Source organism: Hevea brasiliensis, chromosome 14, assembly GCF_030052815.1.
Source record: "Hevea brasiliensis isolate MT/VB/25A 57/8 chromosome 14, ASM3005281v1, whole genome shotgun sequence".
Classification (NCBI taxonomy): Eukaryota; Viridiplantae; Streptophyta; class Magnoliopsida; order Malpighiales; family Euphorbiaceae; genus Hevea; species Hevea brasiliensis.
Window position 1 is genome coordinate 10624452 of NC_079506.1, and position 19504 is coordinate 10643955.

At 34.8% G+C, this 19504-nt stretch overlaps 2 protein-coding genes across 2 annotated transcripts; one reads left to right on the plus strand and one right to left on the minus strand.

Annotated features, from left to right (window-relative positions):
- Positions 1-379: 379 nt before the first annotated feature.
- On the minus strand, positions 380-6100 carry LOC110671005 (probable sodium/metabolite cotransporter BASS1, chloroplastic). Its single transcript, XM_021833345.2, has 7 exons — positions 5394-6100; positions 4800-4940; positions 3139-3294; positions 2935-3056; positions 2666-2827; positions 1113-1173; positions 380-874 (listed from the first exon to the last, which is right to left on the minus strand). Exons 1-7 carry the CDS (start codon positions 5796-5798, stop codon positions 689-691), a joined length of 1233 nt encoding a protein of 410 aa, XP_021689037.2. The 5' UTR covers positions 5799-6100; the 3' UTR covers positions 380-688.
- A 1304-nt stretch (positions 6101-7404) lies between these two features.
- LOC110671003 (uncharacterized) lies at positions 7405-18788 on the plus strand. The gene is made up of 14 exons (XM_021833342.2): positions 7405-7623; positions 7702-8150; positions 8295-8372; positions 9235-9478; positions 11963-12184; positions 13882-14097; positions 14295-14423; positions 14680-15092; positions 15255-15458; positions 15552-15644; positions 15727-15834; positions 15947-16291; positions 16372-16449; positions 18510-18788. Exons 2-14 carry the CDS (start codon positions 7704-7706, stop codon positions 18516-18518), a joined length of 2586 nt encoding a protein of 861 aa, XP_021689034.2. The 5' UTR covers positions 7405-7623; positions 7702-7703; the 3' UTR covers positions 18519-18788.
- The last annotated feature ends 716 nt before the right edge of the window (positions 18789-19504 follow it).

Consider the following 19504-nt stretch of genomic DNA (forward strand, 5'->3'; position numbering starts at 1 on the left):
AATTGAATGCCAAAGATGCTATGCCTCAAGTCTCAACACATCAATGGCACAAATGAGAAGGGCAAATCTTGAAATGAAAACAGCGATCAAACAGAAGTGTCATGAGGAGAGCTGGCTATATATAGAGCACTTCAAAAGATCCCATTCACAGTAATAGTTATTCACACTTGTATTCTTATTTTCCAAAAATAAATCAAATAACACTTGAATGTAACCAAAGAAAATCATTATATTTTAGCCTCTCATCTCATACAAGTAACAATTTAATCCCTGTTTTAATTTTCAAAAGATTAAAAAAAGTTATTTTATTTAAAAATTAAATAAGTAAAATATTATTAAAAAAAAGAGACTAAAATAAATTATATTTTAATAAAAGAACTTAAGTCAATGACCATTTAATTTATTTAAAAAATATAAACAAGACTTTTTGCAATTCTCTCTAAGAACAATATCCACAGAAGTGGCTGCCTACCATCTTGGGACATATCCCTCAAGAAAAGGGATGGTAGGGTTGTCATCCTAAATCAAGCTAGGGGTTCAACAAGTCAAGTGAGGTTCATGGCTACCCAGCTTCCATAGCCAATGGCCAAAAAGCTGAATTATATAATTCAAAGAATTGATTCTACATAACTCCAATGAAGAAATAAAGCAGAATCAACTATGCCATCAACATTTCAGTGTTCCATCTTCACTTTCCAGTAAGCTTAGGACTATCATCCAATTTGGATGGATCCATATATCTCCAAACGAATCCCAAACTGCTACCCATGATATTCATTATTACAGCAGACATGGCTGGGGGTAATGCAACCATTGGAGAAGTGAAATGGGATGTTGCTAAAACCACACCTAAGGACGAATTTTGCATACCAACCTGTGAAGAAGCATTGCACAACAACAAAATGAAAGCTTCTATTAATTTTTCCTTGTTCTAGCCCTTTACAGATCAAAATTGCCAGATTTTAAACATGAACTGAAAATTCTAGAAAACAAACGAAAGGTTTTTTTTTTATATGTAATTAATAGCATAGTTGAAAATTAAATTTATTTCACAACAGAATTTTCAAACTTCAATTGCATTCTAGATCAGGTAAAAATCCACTGAATCATACCTCAATTGATATAGCTCGCCGTTCACGTTCTGTAAATCCACAAATAGCTGCTGATAGATAACTGCAGATACATAGTTTTACATCTTGATTACTGATACAACTCAGAAGTAAAGTTTTTGGTTCAATCAACTCAAATATACAGGTACAAATGTAGTTATTTGACTATGCATAAAATTTTTAGTAGGCCCACCATCAGGAATAGCTTGTGCAGTGCATTTAAACATCATGCAGAATTCACATATCAAAAGATGAGTAAAGTCTAAAACAGCACTAAAACAAAAACCAAAAATTTACTATTCTACAAATATGAGGGGCCACATTATAGATTTTACTCTAGGCCATCTCATTCAAGAACATTTCCATTTGGACTTAGAAACCATCTTCAACAAACTTACATGCCTTCTCTTCATTTTCTCAAACTTGAACCAATAGGCATGTAAGACTCTCTCTCTCTCTCTCTCTCTCTCTCTCTCTCTCTAAAACTAACTAATGGATGAAGAAATTCTTGGATCCTAACTGCTTTAGTTCACCGAAAATTTTCAAATTGTCTCACTCTGTCTGAACTTTTCATCCACCTACTTTTGTTTCCAAACACACACACACACACACACACACACACACACATTGAATTGACATCATTGATTCAAGAAATATTTATGCCTATAAGTAGTGAGAATGCAATAGCCAAGAGTAATTCAAACACCATCAATTCAATTATAAACCTCACTTCAATTATAAACCTTTTTAACATAAAGAACCATTTCTAGGCCTTGAAAAGTACAAAGAAAGATGTTTGTTCGACTGGGATAGAAGATGGCTGGCTCTCTCACTTAATTGGTTGAAAGAAAAGGCAATCATTTTCATCATTGAAGAGTGCCAAAGGGCAGGGGAGAGAAAGTAAGAACGTAAGACAATGAAAAACAAATGAAAATCATTAGGCATGCGTGTTTCAAGTATATGAGATAAAGCAGATGAGACAAATTTTCTTTCATTTGGGGGGTTTTTGTAGAGAAAATTCTATTCTCTGGTTTACATGATGTAAACATTAAGTCATCTAATAATATGGGATGTACAGAAAACATTACAAAAGAACCAAATTAAAATCAATATGAATGTACGTCAGCTAAATAGATAAAGTCACTTCTTTTCAAATAGCATATGTTGGAGATACAAAAATTTCTTTCATTTGGGGTTTTCGTAGAGAAAACTCTACTTTCTGGATACATGAAAAATTAGTCATTTGATATTATGAAGTGTAGAAAAAACATTTTAGAGTTGGTTTTAGATATCTATTCGTGCAAGTTTGCCCAGATATAACTTAAATCAGAAAACTTTCCCTTGGTCTAATGCCACATGAAAATCATTATTAGACAAAAGATTTATATGTATGCGGTTTTGTGTATATCCATCTTGCATAGCTACTCAACATATCATGATGATTAGGGAAAAAAAAAGGATACATATGTAAAAAAAGATGTAAATATCAGCTCAAAGCATAAGGCAAACATCAAAGAAATGATAATATTACAATAACAATTAAAAGAAGCTCTTACCCCACAAAGAAACCAGCAAAATGTAGCAGCAAAACAGATAGTACTATAATTCCCAGATCTCCAGACACTATTGATTGAATGAAAAGAACTGGAGAGGAACCAGGAGGCAATGAAGCACCAACCATTGAGGATTTAAGACGAACAACATTTTCTGAGAAGACGCTGGACAAAACCCCAGAACCAGAATAAAAAAAAAATAATATGAGGAAGGGACAAAGAATCCAGATGCATTAATTTCACCAAATAAATCAAATGGCAACAACAAAAACCTGCATGCAAGCAGTGATGAAGCCAAGACCGCAAATAGTGGTGCAAAAGGTATCACAGCTTTCACTGCTGCAGGAAATTTGCTCTGCAAATAGGAACCCAACAGAATTGGAGCTACAACCACCTGGACAAGAATTGAAAATGAATAGAACATCAGTAAATATAGGATGTGAAATAACCTGTAGTTAAGCACATATTAAAGTTACCTGAAGGGTGCTGATGGAAAGTTTAAGAGCATCCACAGCAACATAAGTCCCTGCTAGAATCTTTGTCAACATAGGAGTGAGAAGGACTGCACCAAGAGTAGTGCACACCGTCATTGTAATAGATAGTGGAACATCCCCTTGAGCAATTAAGGTCACCTGTAATACTACTTCAGCAGAATAGAAATGAACCAATTTCTCATCCATGTATACATGCTAATATATCAACCTTCTGGAATGTCTATATCAAAAGAAGAACAGCCGTAGTTACTCCTTGAGGCCAAAATTCCCAGTTTTTATGGAGTTTCTATTAGCCTAGTTTTGGGGAACATATCTAATACTTTGTCCAGCTTATGAAAACAACCAGTTTTCTTAAGATCGACTTTGTTTTGAATAATTAAAATAAGTAAAGGACACTTATTAATGGACACAAACATGACAGTAATATCTAGATGTCAAACAGATTATCAGAACGACAAGTACAAAATTTGGTTAAGGGAAGAAAAAAATTTATGCTGCTGTCATTAATTAATAACATTAACCTTACACATTTAACCATTTAGAATTCCAAAAGAACGACAATCAGAGATGCATGAATTTCTTGCCAATCAGAGATGCATGAATTTCTTGACAACAAAATATAGTGCACCCATAAGTTTATAAACATTTCAGGAAGGTGAATTCATGAATGTTGAAAACATCTAGAGATAAGATTCACACTCTCAAGTGTCAAACAATTTTTCACTAGATGGATTCTTGAACAGATAAATACTAAGGGTGGCAATTCGGGTTCATGAGTCGTATTCGTGTCGTGTCAACACGCGACACGAATACGATTAAGGTCGACACGAACACGATAGGATTAACAAATCGTGTTAAAAATTTAAATACAAACACGACCCTTCTATTATACGGGTTACACGACACGACACAATTAATATTAAATTGTATTAGGTATATTCAACACGATACGATTCATTTAACACGAAATAACCAATTTAATACGGTTTGACACGACTTAACCTATTTAACACGCTACATAAGTGGGTTCATGGGTCATAGTAGGTCAAATGGGTTAGTGGATCACTGGTCAACAGGTGACACGAATATTAAATCGTGCCATAAACATGTCAAGTCGGATTAACGAGTTAACCTGTGACACGACACGATTATAACCCTGTCATAAATGGGTCGACACGAACACGAATAAGCCTAACCCAAACCCTATATTTTTATGTCGTGTTCGCGGATCGTGTCCAAAATTGCCATCCCCTAATAAATACCATTTATGTCAAAAAAAATGCCAATGGAATCAACAAAATTCTCGTAAGTAAAATTGTAATCCCAATCCCATTATTAGCAAAGATTCATATTAAGGAACTCTTAGGAAATTGAAGTATCCAAAAAAGGGTATCTAAATAAATTACAATGCACTAAGCATCTATCTCCTAGTTGATATGCTACTCTATATGAGCCAATCATTACCTACAAAATAGGCAAAAAGTCCTTTGCAGTGATGATAATAAGTGATAAATCAACAACAAACAGAGAAAAGGATCAGTTTTCCCTAATTTAGCTATTAATATTTTTCTCAAACATGCTTCTAAGTATGCATAGCATAAAGGATTCTAGACAAGGAAAAAAAAGGGACAAAGCGCTCTTACCACATTAGAGGCAGTACCTCCGGGGCAGCATCCAAGCAATATCAGTCCAACTGAAAGAGAAGGTGAAAGTCCCAAGGATTTGCTAACAATTGCTCCAAACGTTGGCATAATTGTATACTGAGCAGCGCATCCAAATAGTATCTGAGCAAGACATAGCAAACAAGAAACTCAATGACAGGGAATCTTATTTTCAGAACAGCATTTTTGCAATGCAAAATTCACGGAGGTCATTTACAAATCAAAAACTTCAATCACTCCACACTCAATGAATTACAATAACCCACAATGCTTTCCTCAATGTTGTATAAAAAAATCGAAACATCACCACAACCAATCATTGAATTCCACAAACACATAAACCATTGGTTCAAAAGTCAAACCAAAACAAATTTCAAGTTTGAAATTCAAATATAGAATCATACAACTGAATTGCTCAATTTCAAGTCAATTTTTCCCATTGCCAACTAAAAGAACCAAAATGAAGCATGCCCGTTCCAAAATTTTTCCTAAGGAATCAAAATTTCAGGCAATACGGTACTCCAATATCTTAACACCAGAACTATTTACTACCAAATGAGGGGGAAAAAGACTCACAGAGAGAGGCCTTTGCATAAATAAACCAATCAAATCTTTTAGCTCCAAAGTAAGACCCATAGCCAACATGATGAGCCCAAGCGACAAACTATATGAAGCTGGTCCTCTCTGCACAAACCAGGCAAAAGTAGAGGGCTTCAGGCAAGCAACAACCCCTCCTACAGTCACATAGAGAGGATACAAGCTAGCTGCAGTGGACAACACATTTTCCCATCTGGGTTTTGCTGGAGTCACAGGTAAATGCCCAGAATCCTTATGAACCGATCTAACTACAGTGGTTAGGCTCCTGAATTTTGAAGGTGAATAGATGGTAAATCTTTGTTCATATCTCGTGAGAGGGAAATTGGCCAAGTGGGTTTTTTGAGGGGCCGCATAGAAGGGACTGAGAGTGAGAGAGAGAGACATTAATGCTTGGATTAGTTGGCTATGGAGGTAGAGAGTAAGCAGACGAGAGTACTGAGGTCGAAGAAGAAGACGACCACTAGAACTTGAAGTAGTCTACGATGATGTTGATTGAACCTCCATGGTGGGGCCGCGTGCCATATGGGTCCACGTCATCACATGCAATATTGCAATGCGATTTTTGAGGCCACGTAATCTGCCAGCTTCACTGATTGTCTCACTCTCAGCTCGCTGAACCTCGCAACCGGCACCGCCCCCACAACCATCGGTCACGACAGCACCACGCCTCTACCGTCTATCATGGATAATTTCTAATTTGGGTGTATTTATAGGAAAACGGATTTTTTTTATAATTATTAAATTAAATATTTATATTAAATATATATAAAATTAATTAAAACATTATTATATTATAAATATTTTTATTTAAAAAATTCTAAAAATAATATATTATTTAAAATTGTGATATAATCAGAATTTTAAATAATATTTCAGTTAAGTTTCTTCGTAATTTAAAGTTTTTTTTATTGAATTTATTTATTTTTAATCAATTTTACATAATTTAATTAAATTATTAATAAAAAAACGTTATTTAACATAAATAATAGATTTTTAGTTATATAAAATAAAGTTTAAAAAACAAAGAAAGTATTGAAAAGACAGTGTAAAAAAATGTTATTACATTTATTACAGCCACATCTAACCTGGTTATCAGGTGGAATTTGGTGCAATTTTACAATTATTTTTAATTTTTGTTCTTACTTTATGTGCTTTTTTGTTTTTTAATCAACTAAAATTTAAATTTAAATTTCACAATTTTAAATTTTTTTAATATTTTTCTTTATTTTTTTTACTACAATATAGAAATTGCTTTTGTTATTTGAAGTAAAATAAGGTGTAGTTTCATTTTAAGAAAATGACAATGAAATAGATATAATATTAATAATTTCATTGTCTACTTTTTATAACGATATTATTTTTAAGATATTTATTTTTTTTATTATGAACGTGATAGTCTATTAATTAATTTAATAAAATAATTTTATTTCATTTTAATTTAATTTTTTACATTATCAACATGATAACTAAATATTATTTTTATTTATAAATATAATGAAAGACGGCTGTAAATTATTTAATAATTTATTTTATTAGATATCATTTTGAGTTTAATATAAGTTTCTTTCAATGAATTTTTTTATAGAATTAAATTAAATCGAAAACATATAATCGTGAGTCTCAGGTTCAAGGAGAGTTATGATAGCCATAATCTAGAAAGATTCTACTTGAAACAAAAAGCTAGAAAAACATTAGTAATTTATATTTTAACCTATTTAATTTTATGATATTAGTGACACTTGAATCAAATGTCAATAAAATTGTTAAAACTTTACAAAATGAAGTGCAAATTAATAAATTTAAATTATTTTTATTAATTATAATACCAAACGCAATAATTTATTTATGAATGAATTTTATTAATTAATGCAAACGATATTTCCTAAACATTATTATGCCAATATAAAATTTGTTCATTTGTTATCACCAAAACGACATAGCAGCGACAATTACTGATACATGCGTCACTAATGATACAAACAGTAACGGTAGCCTTCTCCAAGTTGCGAAATCCCACTCGTCTCTTACACCAATTAGCGACACTGCGAGGGTACCGACACTACACTTCCGCTCTCATTTCTCAAAGGCCTTGCTTTGAGCCTGTTAGTGGATGATGAAGGCAGCAGCAAATCTCCCTCACCCAACACCCTGGATTCTCTACATTTCTAAGCCCTGATTCCCAATTTTATCCCCAATTCACAAATATAAGGTGCCCATCAAATTTTGTTTTGCTTCCTTTTATCATTCGAAAGACTGATTGCAGTGTTTTTTTTTTTTTTTTTGATAGAAATGAAGCGGAAGCGTGGACGTCCCAAAAAATCTGCTGCGAAAAAGCCTGCTGTGGTGAATGCTGATGAGGAAGCATTTCTGAACTTCGTTGCTAAAAATGTCGATGAAAATTCTTTGCCAGATCGACCTAATGATCATGGGTTTAATCTGTATGATTCTGAAAAGGAGGCTAGTTCGTCTTTGTCTTTGTCTTCTTCTTCAGGCGAAAGTGATGGATTTCATTTCGAGGGAGGAGGTGGTAGTGGTTTTGAGGAACCAGCGATTGATAGTAGGGTGAAAAGATCATCTAACAAACGTGCTCCACCAAAGAAAGGGGAAGCTTCAAGGAAAGGTACAAGTGCTACAGTTACGTCGGGATTGAGATCTTCGAGCAGGAAAGAAGTACCATCGAAGAACCCAGCTCAGGATTCTCTGATTAACAAGAATGAATTGAAAGCTGCCTTAGCGGTACGTTGGGCATTTTTAGTTTATTGGGCTTTTGGCTAAAGTAATTTATGTGATTTTTGTGAATTTAGATTATTGTAGGTCCCAGTTTGCTGGGTTTTGTATCGGAAAAGTTTTGATTTTTTTTTTCTTTTTTTTTTTTTGAAGGTGATTAAGAAGGTTATGGAAATGGATGAGGCTGTACCTTTCAATGCTCCTGTGAATCCTGTTTCTCAGGGAATACCTGTAAGTTTCAATGGCTATTTAGTGCATTATATATGTTGGATGAGTATAAACTCTATCAAAGATTGCATCTTAGGATAGTGCTCGTCTCTAAGAACGTGCGAGACTGTGGGAGTACCTACATTGTACGTGACAAGTCCAGGTTTTAGAATAGAGGCATTGCACATAAAAAAAATGGCAACTTGTTCCTCAGACACTGTAAGTTAACTCATTTGCATTAGTTGAGGCAATGCAGGTAGTTAGTGGAACATTTGTGATAGATGCATGATAGTGTGTGCTTCATTTCAGCTTTAATATTGGAACGATAAGAAAGACACTTGAATTGTTTAGTGGTTTTTCTGTTAACTTAGATTTGGAGATCAGACTAGCCTGATAACTAAATGGCTAAATTTAGACATGCTTAACACCCTTGCAAGCAATTTTGGAGATGGCCAAGAATTCTTGCAATTTCTTATTTTTTACTGTTCATCTTGGACAATTTTGGGGGAGAGACTCTATAAAAAATTGTATCCTATGACTTATGGGTGCAATGCATGTGTCTGTTTGTTTTATTCCACAGCGTAACAGGTCCCCCTTATGCCTTATCTTTTCTTCTCATCACCCTTCATGCGGACAGGAAGAAGAGATTTAGACAAATCATATTGATTATGCCTTTCCACTATGGTGTACTATTTCATGGATTCAAAGTGATTTATGTTCAGTATATTGTGCATTCTTATTCTATCATGCAGTTTGGATTGGATATAAGCAGGCTGTTTTGTGGTAGCCAATGTCTAACATGGACTGATCTCTCTCTCTCTCTCTCTCTCTCTCTCTCTCTCTCTCTCTCACATGTTGAGGGGCTGGGGTCTGTTGTGGTGAGCAGGATTATTTCACTGTCATTGATATGCCTATGGATTTTGGAACAATCTGTAGCAATCTTCAAAATGGTATCAAGTACCTGAATGCAGAAGATGTGTATAAGGATGTGGAGTGCATTTGGGAGAATTGTTATAGGTATAACAAAAAGGGTGACTACATTGTGTACCTTATGAAAAGGGTGAAGAAGAAGTTTATGAAATACTGGACAGCTGCAGGACTACGTAGTGATATTCTGAACAAGCTTGGTGGTATGAATTTCATGATTATGCTTTTTCTTGCTTTGCTTGACTTGGCCAGTACAGTTTTTTGAGCATTCTTGGATAACTATTCTGGATAACAATTGTATGGGATTAGTTCATAGATTTCATGTAAATCCTTAAACCCTACTCCCCATTGTTAAAGGGGCAAGATGTTTAATCGTTGAAGAGATGTTTAATCATTGAAGATCATGTTTGTGGTTATTTGGTAGAAGTAATTAGTTAGGTATATAAGATTAGTTGCAGGGCCTGATTTCCTTCTTCATTACTTTAATTTGTTTAAAAAAATTTCTGAAATTATCCATGAATATGCATTTACACATTTCTGAGGATTTAACCCAAAATCGTTCAGAGTGGAAAAAGCGAATCCATATAGCCGACCCCAAATTTTTTGGGATAAAGGCTTAGTTGAGTTGAGTTGAGTATCCATGAATATGCATTTAACTATTGCCTCATTGTGATGTTTTAATTACTAAATCTACTAAGATTGTCTGATATCTCGTACAGCCTATTAGTTTATGATATAGTGTCAAGACGCCATCTAGTAAATTCTATGCTAACATAGTGAAATTTCATGTGGTATCTACTACTGGCGGAATTGTGGTTTTCTTCTACCTCTTAGTCTCAATATCTCTTTATTTTGCTGCCTATCATCTGCTTCTGAAGTCATTTATTAGCCTTATCATTAGTAATGCTTGTTTGATATATGTCAATCCTTTTTCATTGCTCTGGTTTGCTATAGATAGGTTGCTAAAGGGAGAAAGTGAAGTGTAGACTTGAAGATGCTATCTTAAAGCAAAATTTTTAGTGTTTAACTGATAGCTTTATGTTAATCATAGCGCAAAATACATTTTGGAGTCCGCCTTTAGGTGCTAGGTACATGTTGTAGTCTTTCTGAACTAATATCCCTATACAATGATTTTGAAACGGCTTTGAAAATTAAAGGACTGAAATTATTTAGGGATAGTGATTTTTCAATGAAGTCCTCAGACTTCTTTCTTCCCAGATAAGTCGTTGAATTTTTTGAAAATGCTTCATGAATTAACATGTTCATGCGGCCTGGTAGTGTGGTGCATGTGGCACAGGTGGATTCATTTTAGACTACTTTGAAGTATGAACCTATTTTGAAAGTGCAAGGGTTTGATTGAGAAATTAAAAAAGGTTTTGAGGCTTAATAGAGATTTCACTGTGATGTAAAGGACTTCTTGTGTATTTATCGTAATTAGACATGGTAGTATATAGACCTGTTAATTTCAAGTAATGGTAAGAAAGAGTAATGAATTATACTTTTTAGTCTATCCATAATGGAATATACTCTTTTTGTCTATCTATCTATGTCTATTTTGGTCCTGGATTCTAGAAGTTAGATGTTAGTTGTCAAGTTAGTCATCTTTCTGTTTACTTTTTTCATCTTGGGCTCCATATGATTATGGAAAATCTCTTTTCCTATAGAAAGTGTTTTCTATAGATTTTTTTTTAAACAAGCTTTTTTCTATTTTTCACTCAACTAGAAGTTATTTTTTGGCATTGGATGATTTTTTATTTATTTAATAGAGGTGAAAATTATACCAAAAGAAAAAAGAGAAGGAAATGCAATTGCTTACTGCAATTGAGAACAATCAGTGGTGTTTGGTTACGTACTGCTTAGGTTGTTCTCTTGCAAGTTTCTTCCTTTTTGGTGAGTTTGTAGAAGTTCAAAAAAAAAAAGAAAAAAAAAAGAAAAGGGAAATCGTTTTCCTTGAAAATGTCTTGTAGCTTTTCTTTGGGTCATGAAACACGCTTGACTAATTTTCTCATTTAATTCAAATGTTGAAAATCTAGAAAATCTTTTTTTTTTTTAGTCAATAGCTAAAGTACTAGGATTTAGGAACTCATATCAATTTACATATTTATGATATTTTCACTATTCATCCAATGAATTGAGAAGTGGATTTTTTTTTTTAATGATTTGTAGGTGCCCTTCAATCTATTATTTTAAAATGTATTATTTGATCACTTATAGAAGAAGAAAGAATAATTGCACCATCTTCATTTCATTTAAAAGTCTCTTCTTTGGTTAATCAATTACAATAAAATATTGTAGTTCCTTAATTTCTAAAATGTGGATGTAAGGTGCTTTTTAATTTAATGAGCTTGTAGTACAATACTTCTGTAATGGTAACATGGCTTTGAATACTTTTCAGTTATATTTTATAGTTAATAGAATCCTTCATTGTAGTAATAACTTTTTTAAGCCATTACAGTTTCACTTTATCAATTATTGTTAAATGAAGTAGGTTAATAATCTGAATCACATTGTGTTTGTCCTCGTGCGTGTATACAGTAGGCTAACCAATACTAAGACCTTTTAATATGTCTTTTCATCTGTGTTTGCTTATTTATATAGGATATCTCTTGATCTTTTAATCATGCATGCATGCATGCATCATAATATATTGTATTTTTGAATCATTATTTATTTACATGCTTTTTTAGGACACTCTCACTTGGCACCTTCAAGTGATCGGGCTGTGGTGAACCGAATGGTAAGTAACCCCAGTCAGATGCAGCATGATTCTTTTGGCACTGGCCAGCCCCAGACTCAAATACCCCAACCAAGCTACACACAGCCTTATCAGTCTCATCAGTGTCAGCCAAGTACCACCCGAGTGCCACAATTTTCCCAGTTACCTACTGGTGTGGATAGTATTTATGCAGGTAAATTGTGTGCCTCAATAATAACAATGGAGGTTCATGCTTATGGAGGTCTTGCATGTGTATCAAATGATTGTGTATATTTCTGCTGCAATAATGGCCACCTTTTAGTTTAGCTATTTATCAACTTTAATTTAGAGTTTCATCTAACGTAGCTTCCTTGTATTGTGTATTCATATATTACTATTTATCCATCTGTTATTGTTGTTGTTGTTGTTGTTGTTCAAGCATTTAACGTAAGTTCTTAGATACTTTCTTCCTCTTTCCCCTTTTGAGTGTTATTTTTAAAAATTATCCATCTAGCATTGAAATTCATATGCAATATTGTCAGTTTTTTTTTTTTTCTTCATTTGCTAAATTGAAATATGAACACAGGCCTTCAGAGTAATTCAATGGACATAAAGACATATGTTAGGTAGACCAAGTAACGCAAACCCACGGTGAATTATTTCAGATTTCAATTTTCAATTTATGTGCTCATGTTGAGTTCCAATGTAATTCTGTGGAGATAGCCCTTCTGTGGAGACAACCTGTTAGTAATTGCTATTATTATCATTTTTCTTAGTGTGGCTATTCTCTAACTTATTAACTGTGATTGGTGAATTTGATGGTTTTCATATCATGAGGTCTTGTATCCTATTTCATGTTACAAGAAAGAAAAAGATACAACATAAAACAGTTTTTGCTGACCATAAAGTGAAAATTTTTGTTATCATATAAAGATTCAGTTCTTTTTCTTGTATCCTAGACTTGTTTGATCTTCATCTTCAATATGAGACTTGTACTTTCCTTAAAACTGGCTGAGACAAGATAAAGCTTTCAACACTATGCAATTGATTGATTTTGCTATTAAAGCTTGAAGCTTGGATCATAGCAAGGAAATTCAGAGGGGAGAGGTTCAACCAAACCTTTCAGTTGTGGAGTTTGAGAGTGTAGTGGGGGCATTGGTTTGAATGACTTTCCTGAGTTGGTGTTTGGCAGGTCTTGGTTTAAATATCTTGTAGTCGTTTTCAGACAGTTTGATTTGAGATCATTTAAAGGGAAGAAGATTTCATGGTGCATCATGTTGTTGTAGCAAGGGGCATTCCCTATATCAAGGTGGAAATGGATGTAAGCAGAAATGCTACCTGCCTTTTGCCCATCTATCAAGGTTGGTCAGGAGTTTTTGGCAGTTGTTGGAAGCTTTGATGGTGATATTTGGCAATCCTCTTCCCTCCACCACCTGTGTCTTTTCCTTCTCTCTTTGCCATTTTACGAAAAAAGTGTTGATCCCTTGAAATGCTTCAATACTTAATGTAGCAGGAGGAGATCTTGTTAATTTGTTAGTATCAGAGATATATAAAATAAGTAACAAATTTTCTGTGGATTTCTAATGAAATTAGTGAAGAAGAAAAGTTTGTCATGTGGCCAAAGTACAAGATGGATTTTTGTAGTAAGTTTATGGATTCAAAGTGCAATTGCTTCTCTAATCTATTGCAGCTGTCTATCAGATTCTATTTTTTTGGGTCTTTAGTTTCTCACTAATGCATGCATTATAAGAAATGTATATTTCTTGATTGAAAATAGTGGGTCATACATATTTGGAGTTCTCTTATGTAATTTGGACCCGTTAAAACCAAATTAAAAGGATGAACTTGTCTCTACAAGTTATTGCTTTCATCTGCAACTGCAATGAAACCTTTTAAATATTTCTCTTGTAGGACATTCATGCATACCAGGGCCACCTGTTACAGTCCTTCCCATGGGGGTGGAAAAACAAACCCGCAAGCATTCAGTTGTCCCTATGATGAGTGGCTCAACACATTCCCAGCAACAACAGCACCAACTAAGCTCATGTTATTTGTGGCAGCCACAGCAGAGCACTGGCCAGCCACAGCCATCTCATTTGCATAGTGGTGCAGATATTAATAACACAGGTATAATTTGTATGCATTCTCATATTTGCTGGAGAAACAGCCCTTTTTGCTTATTATTTTTCTATAGAGATATTTCAGTTATGTGAGCTCTCTTAATGATTACCTGCTGACCTCTGATTATTTTGTTGGCCATCTGCACTTACTTCCTCTTGTGGATTGCAATATGATGCACAATGGATTTGTACCTGGTTGTTCAGTGGATCACATGCTTAGCAGCATGAGCCAACCTCAACCGAGCCACTGCCAAGCAAGTGAATCAAATCAGCCTCGGGCAGGCATTGGGCAGCCTCAGCCGTCTCAGCCAAGTGTAGGTGTTTCTGGTGCAGGTATGCTATCCTTGAAAGTTTATAATACTGTAGATAAAAATATTTTCTGGATTTTGATATGTAGTAATAATAATAATAATAATAATAATAATAATAATTAAAAGTGACAAAAACAAAAGCAACAATACATCAATCACTCTAACACAAATGCATAGGTCTTACATATATGATATATCATTTTAGGTGAAGTTAATCATTTTCCATTTTTCTAACCTACCCCGCTTTTATTTGTTGGTATTTTATGTGGGATGATCAGGCATGCCACGTGTGAAGGCTAGGAGGGGGGGACGAAGACATATGCAGAGGTGCTCTACTGGCCCTTTGGCCTCTACTGGCCCTTTGGCCAAAATCCCATTGGTCTCGGGCCATTCTGTGCCTCAACAGCCATCTGGGAGCCACAGCCACCCACATAGGTCACAACACTCCACAATTGAGAGAAAGAGGAGGGGTCGAGGCCCCACTCGATGCCGTTTCATGTTGGACTTGCCTGACGGTGAGCGAATATTCATCCCTATCAACATGCTGGGACAGCCTGTTGGTCCTGAAGCATCAAAGCTGGCTTCCTTCCTGGGCACTCTAGCACGAAATGGTGAGATGGCGCCACTTAATTTTCTGGAATGGTCAGGAATGCCAGATGCAATCAAAGAGGATATGTGGCAGTTTGTGCAGGTATCAAGAAACCACATTCTGTTCTATGTGGCAAAAGGATAGGGTGGGAGCTGATATTGAAAGAGCAAATGAAAATGTCCTTTATCTTCTTGAATAGTGTTCTTTCAAATATTTTATTGCCTTCTTGTTTCTTGACTACTTCCTTTCTTTTTTGTAATGTAGACAAAGTTTGACATTGACCCCACATGCAAAACTTGGGTTATGAAGTCCCTTGCATCAAAATGGAGGAACTGGAAAGCTCAGTTGAAGGCTGACCATTATAACCCTCATACAACTGATGAGGAACGTTTGAAGGACTGTAACAAAAGAGTCCTTCCTGATCAATGGGCGGCCCTTGTATCCTATTGGAACTCTGAAGAGGTGCAGGTATGTGCTAGCTATGGCTATGACAATTTACAAGTTATTGTTTATATATTCTTATGGAAACTCAAATTGTGATACTTACCTATGGCATTGTAGTTGCGTTGTGCTAAAAATAAGGCCAACCGTGCAAAGCAGAAGAGTGCCCATGCTGCGGGCTCAAAGAGCTTTGCAAGGATACGTGAGGAAGAGGTAACCCAAACTTTTTGGAACTTATATATGCACATTGGTATATATACAACATGTCAATTTATTGTTGCTTATGTGATGATAGCGTGCAAAGAGGGCTGATGGAGCGGAACTTACTAGAGGAGAACTATACATACTAACCCGTACGCGTAAGGATGGACAACCTGTGGATAAAGTAGCAGCAGAAGTAATAGTATGTTTCAATTAACTAGACTGCAAATTCATTACTCATCTTATTATTCAACATATTTTCATTTATTCAGTACTTAAACCTTATAAATTGAATAATTGAATCTTCATTGCAGACAAAACTCCATGAACTAGAAGCTCAAAAACAGCAGACTTCACATGGCAGCGATGACCATGAGGACAGCTACTCCCAAGTAATGGGAAAAGAAAAAGGTGGCCATGTGCGCATGGTTGGGATGGGTCCCAGTCCTGCTGATATCTGGGCCCGAAAACCTAGCCGTTTGAGTCTTGTGAGGATAGGCTTGGAGGCCAAGAGATTAGCAAATGAGGAGGTAAGCAAGATGTTAAACAAAATGGAGGCCATGGAGCAAAAGTACGCATCCTTGGAAGCCCAAATAGCTAGGATGACTTCAAATATGGAGAATCTGATTGGCAAGATGGGTGCCTTGGGTTCAAAACAGGTATCTATAGGTATTCTTGAATTAGATTTTAAAGTATGTAGCATTTTGCTTTGCATGACAATACTTGTCATTGCTGATAGGTTCCTAATAATGCTCCTGAAGATTCACCGCAGGCACAAGCACAGTCCTCGGCAAGTCATGCAGTTCAATCTGATGAGGTGATGATACTTTTTCTCATGGGGTTTCTTTTTCAATTTCCTTTTGCACTTTAGTTGTTTCTCTTTCTCTCTTTCTCTCTCTTTTTTCTTCAAAGAGGGCTTTATTTTTTAACTTTGAATTTGGAAATTATTTGGACCTCTGTTTTTGTAACTTAGATTTTCTTCTTCTTCCTCTTTTTTTTTTTTTTTTTTTTTTTTTCTAGTTCTCTTCCAAACTGGAATATTTGCTCATTGCTTTGTGATGAAAGTTGTATTGGGAACAGTAAACTGAACAAATTCAACTGATATGAATCTAATTGTTTATGATAGCTCACTTTTCCTTAAACTACTTCTAATGTTATCACTAGCTTCTTTGGTTTGTGCATTTCTTGCTGAAATAACCTATCAAATAAGAAGACAGAAGGCTGTTATGTAACAGGTTTTCAATCAAAGAAAAAAAATAGAGAATAGAGAGAAATTAGAGAGAGAAAGGGAAGAAGGAATAGAAGAAGAGAGAAAAGAAGAAATCTTCATTGTTATTGATTCTGGAATGCCCCAATTACAAGTACCAACTGCAATAAGATGACAGCCCTGTTGACAGAATAACTGCCCTCCTTTTCCCTTCAACTCCTATTCTTGAATCCCCCCCTATTCTACCTTCCTCCATACCATCTCAATATCTCATCCCATCTCCTTATTAGTCATAACAAAGGCCAGCGTAAGATAGAAATGGCGTGTAAACATAGAAATGGCATGTAAACACTGAAGTGATCTAGTTTAATTGTGAATTGTATTACATAATTTGTACTGCCCTGGGTCCCTGGCTTAACCATTTGTTCTGTATTATCATGGTTTTAGCATTTTTGTTGTTTCTATTAATCTTAGGTGCTAGAGGTTAAAAATTTGAACCGCATGGTTGACTAGATTATTGATGAGATTAAAAATGTCTACCTTTTTTTTTTTTGTGGGGTGGGGATGGGATGGGGGGGTGTTTAGTCAGCTTGAACTGGACAGCGTGGGGATACAGAACTTCATTAGTACGACCTGTCCTGCAAAATGCCTTCATCCTTCAAATTTATCCTCTGTTTGTCAGGCCCTATCCCTATAACTTGGATGAAGTCAACCTATCAAATGGGTCAGAAGTGTAAGTTTATGGCTGTTGAGAAGGGAATATCAAAAAATTTGTCACACTATACATGTACGCTAACCCAACTGCTATAGTGGAGTTGGTTTGTCCATCTCCATGGAGCCTTCAAGCTCCAAGTTGGAATTAGTTCCTTAGTCAGGTGATGATCACTAATCTAATCAAGTGGAGGATTGAAAATCATAATCTCCCTTGCTGGATTATATGATGCAATGTTCCTATTTTTTGTCATAATTGTTGCAAAACCTCTTTTTTTTTTTTTAACATAGCTAATCCAAGTGAATGTTACAAAGTTATTTGTGAATATCAACATTTCACTGTTGATAATATTAGCTAATTTTAAAATAATAGGGAATGTATATTAGGGCCAAACCTCAGATTGTTTAATAGTTTACTCTTAACTATTCTGGGGGTCCTCAATGAATATAGTCTAGAAATACATTTGTGACTATTCTATATGTTCACAATAAACAAAATTTTAGTACTAGATTGCCTTTATTACTGTTTAATTTGTCATATGCTGAGTACTCTATTGGCACACACACAGGGCTTTTGAGTCTAGAGTAGAAGATGAATGTGCTAGATTCTTGCCTTCACTATTTGTTGAGACTTGACAAGGAGATAGTATAACCTATAATTGAGAGAAAGGAATGGGGTTAATGAAAGGTTATGCTAATAAGAAGTAAATATCCTGGTAGGAGTGGGTCGGGTGCCCTTAATCCTGCCTCTATCCCAAGCCATTCTGATTTTGTTAAGAAAACCTTGACCATTATAGCGGGTCCTTCCATTTGAGGTGCAGTTGGCTAGTTTGCTGCCCTACTGATGCATCTTACATAAACTTTTAATTTGGGATATGTGCACATTATGATCATTGACCTCCATTGAGACTTAAATACATAAATTCTAACTTATTGTTGTGTTCTTACTTTGCATGCAGGATGACTAGAGACTATAGAGGGGCATGATCTTCACATCACAGGACTCGTCAATATGTGTTTTGGATTCTCTCTCCCCCCTCTTTAAATATTTGTTTGTGTTGGTGCATGATGTTATTGCTAGGCTTGGTGGACTGGACCTGTCTTTTTTGATTGGACATGCAACCACTACTGCTAGATAAGGTTTATGTTTTTTAGCATGTATTGTTCATAACTGGAACAGTCCTCTCGTGAATTTTGTTGCTCGTAATAAGAGTTTCGTATTATTTGGTTTGGTGTGATCCCTGATCATGGTTGGTATTCTTTATCTTGATGGATGGATGAAAGCGACATTGAGAATGGTAAAAGGAATCTGCAGAGATTTTTGGGCTTTTTCCTCTGATTAAGATTGCTGGTTTGATATTGTTGTTAATAACTAATGTAATTGGTGTAGTTCTTTATGTTCAAACGATGCTTTTGTAATTTTCAAATTTTCTCCTTTTTAAAAGAAAACAAATTTGATTTTGATAAGAAATAAGACCAAATTAATCAATTTAAATCAAATTGATTTACCTTCAAATCAGACCATGGCCAAGAATACGTCATATCTTGGTTCTATATGAACCCCTTTTATTAATTGCAGAATTGGCAAAGAGGATTCATCATCCAAGTTAGAGTATCTATTTCCAAAGAGAATGGCAGCAGGTGGAAGATCATCTGCTAGAGCTCTTGGTTATATTACTCCTTTTAACACAGCAAGCTTAAGCTGCCATTCCTAAAGGAAAGGCATCATCAGCATAAAACATTCAAACAAAATAAGAGAAATAGGCTTTTAGAAAATTAAAATTATTCACCAATAAATTTTAATTCAATATTATTGAAGATCTTTTCAGATTATAAAGTGTCAATTTTGAATTTTCAATTAAAATTAAATAAAATAAAAAATAAAATAAAAGAAATTATTTAAGACTCGTCATAAATTTAATTAATATCTGAATACTTCTTATAATTCAAGAAA

Excerpts from the sequence above, each read along its gene's own strand:
- LOC110671005 (XM_021833345.2), bottom strand. The coding sequence starts at position 5,798 with ATGTCTCTCTCTCTCACTCTCAGTCCCTTCTATGCGGCCCCTCAAAAA. Across the intron at positions 3,057-3,138 it reads TTTCCATCAGCACCCTTCAG|GTGGTTGTAGCTCCAATTCT; the intron begins GTAACTTTAATA and ends ATTCTTGTCCAG. Across the intron at positions 2,828-2,934 it reads TCATCACTGCTTGCATGCAG|CGTCTTCTCAGAAAATGTTG; the intron begins GTTTTTGTTGTT and ends GGTTTTGTCCAG.
- LOC110671003 (XM_021833342.2), top strand. The coding sequence starts at position 7,704 with ATGAAGCGGAAGCGTGGACGTCCCAAAAAATCTGCTGCGAAAAAGCCT. Across the intron at positions 15,093-15,254 it reads ATATGTGGCAGTTTGTGCAG|ACAAAGTTTGACATTGACCC; the intron begins GTATCAAGAAAC and ends TTTGTAATGTAG. Across the intron at positions 15,459-15,551 it reads GGAACTCTGAAGAGGTGCAG|TTGCGTTGTGCTAAAAATAA; the intron begins GTATGTGCTAGC and ends ATGGCATTGTAG.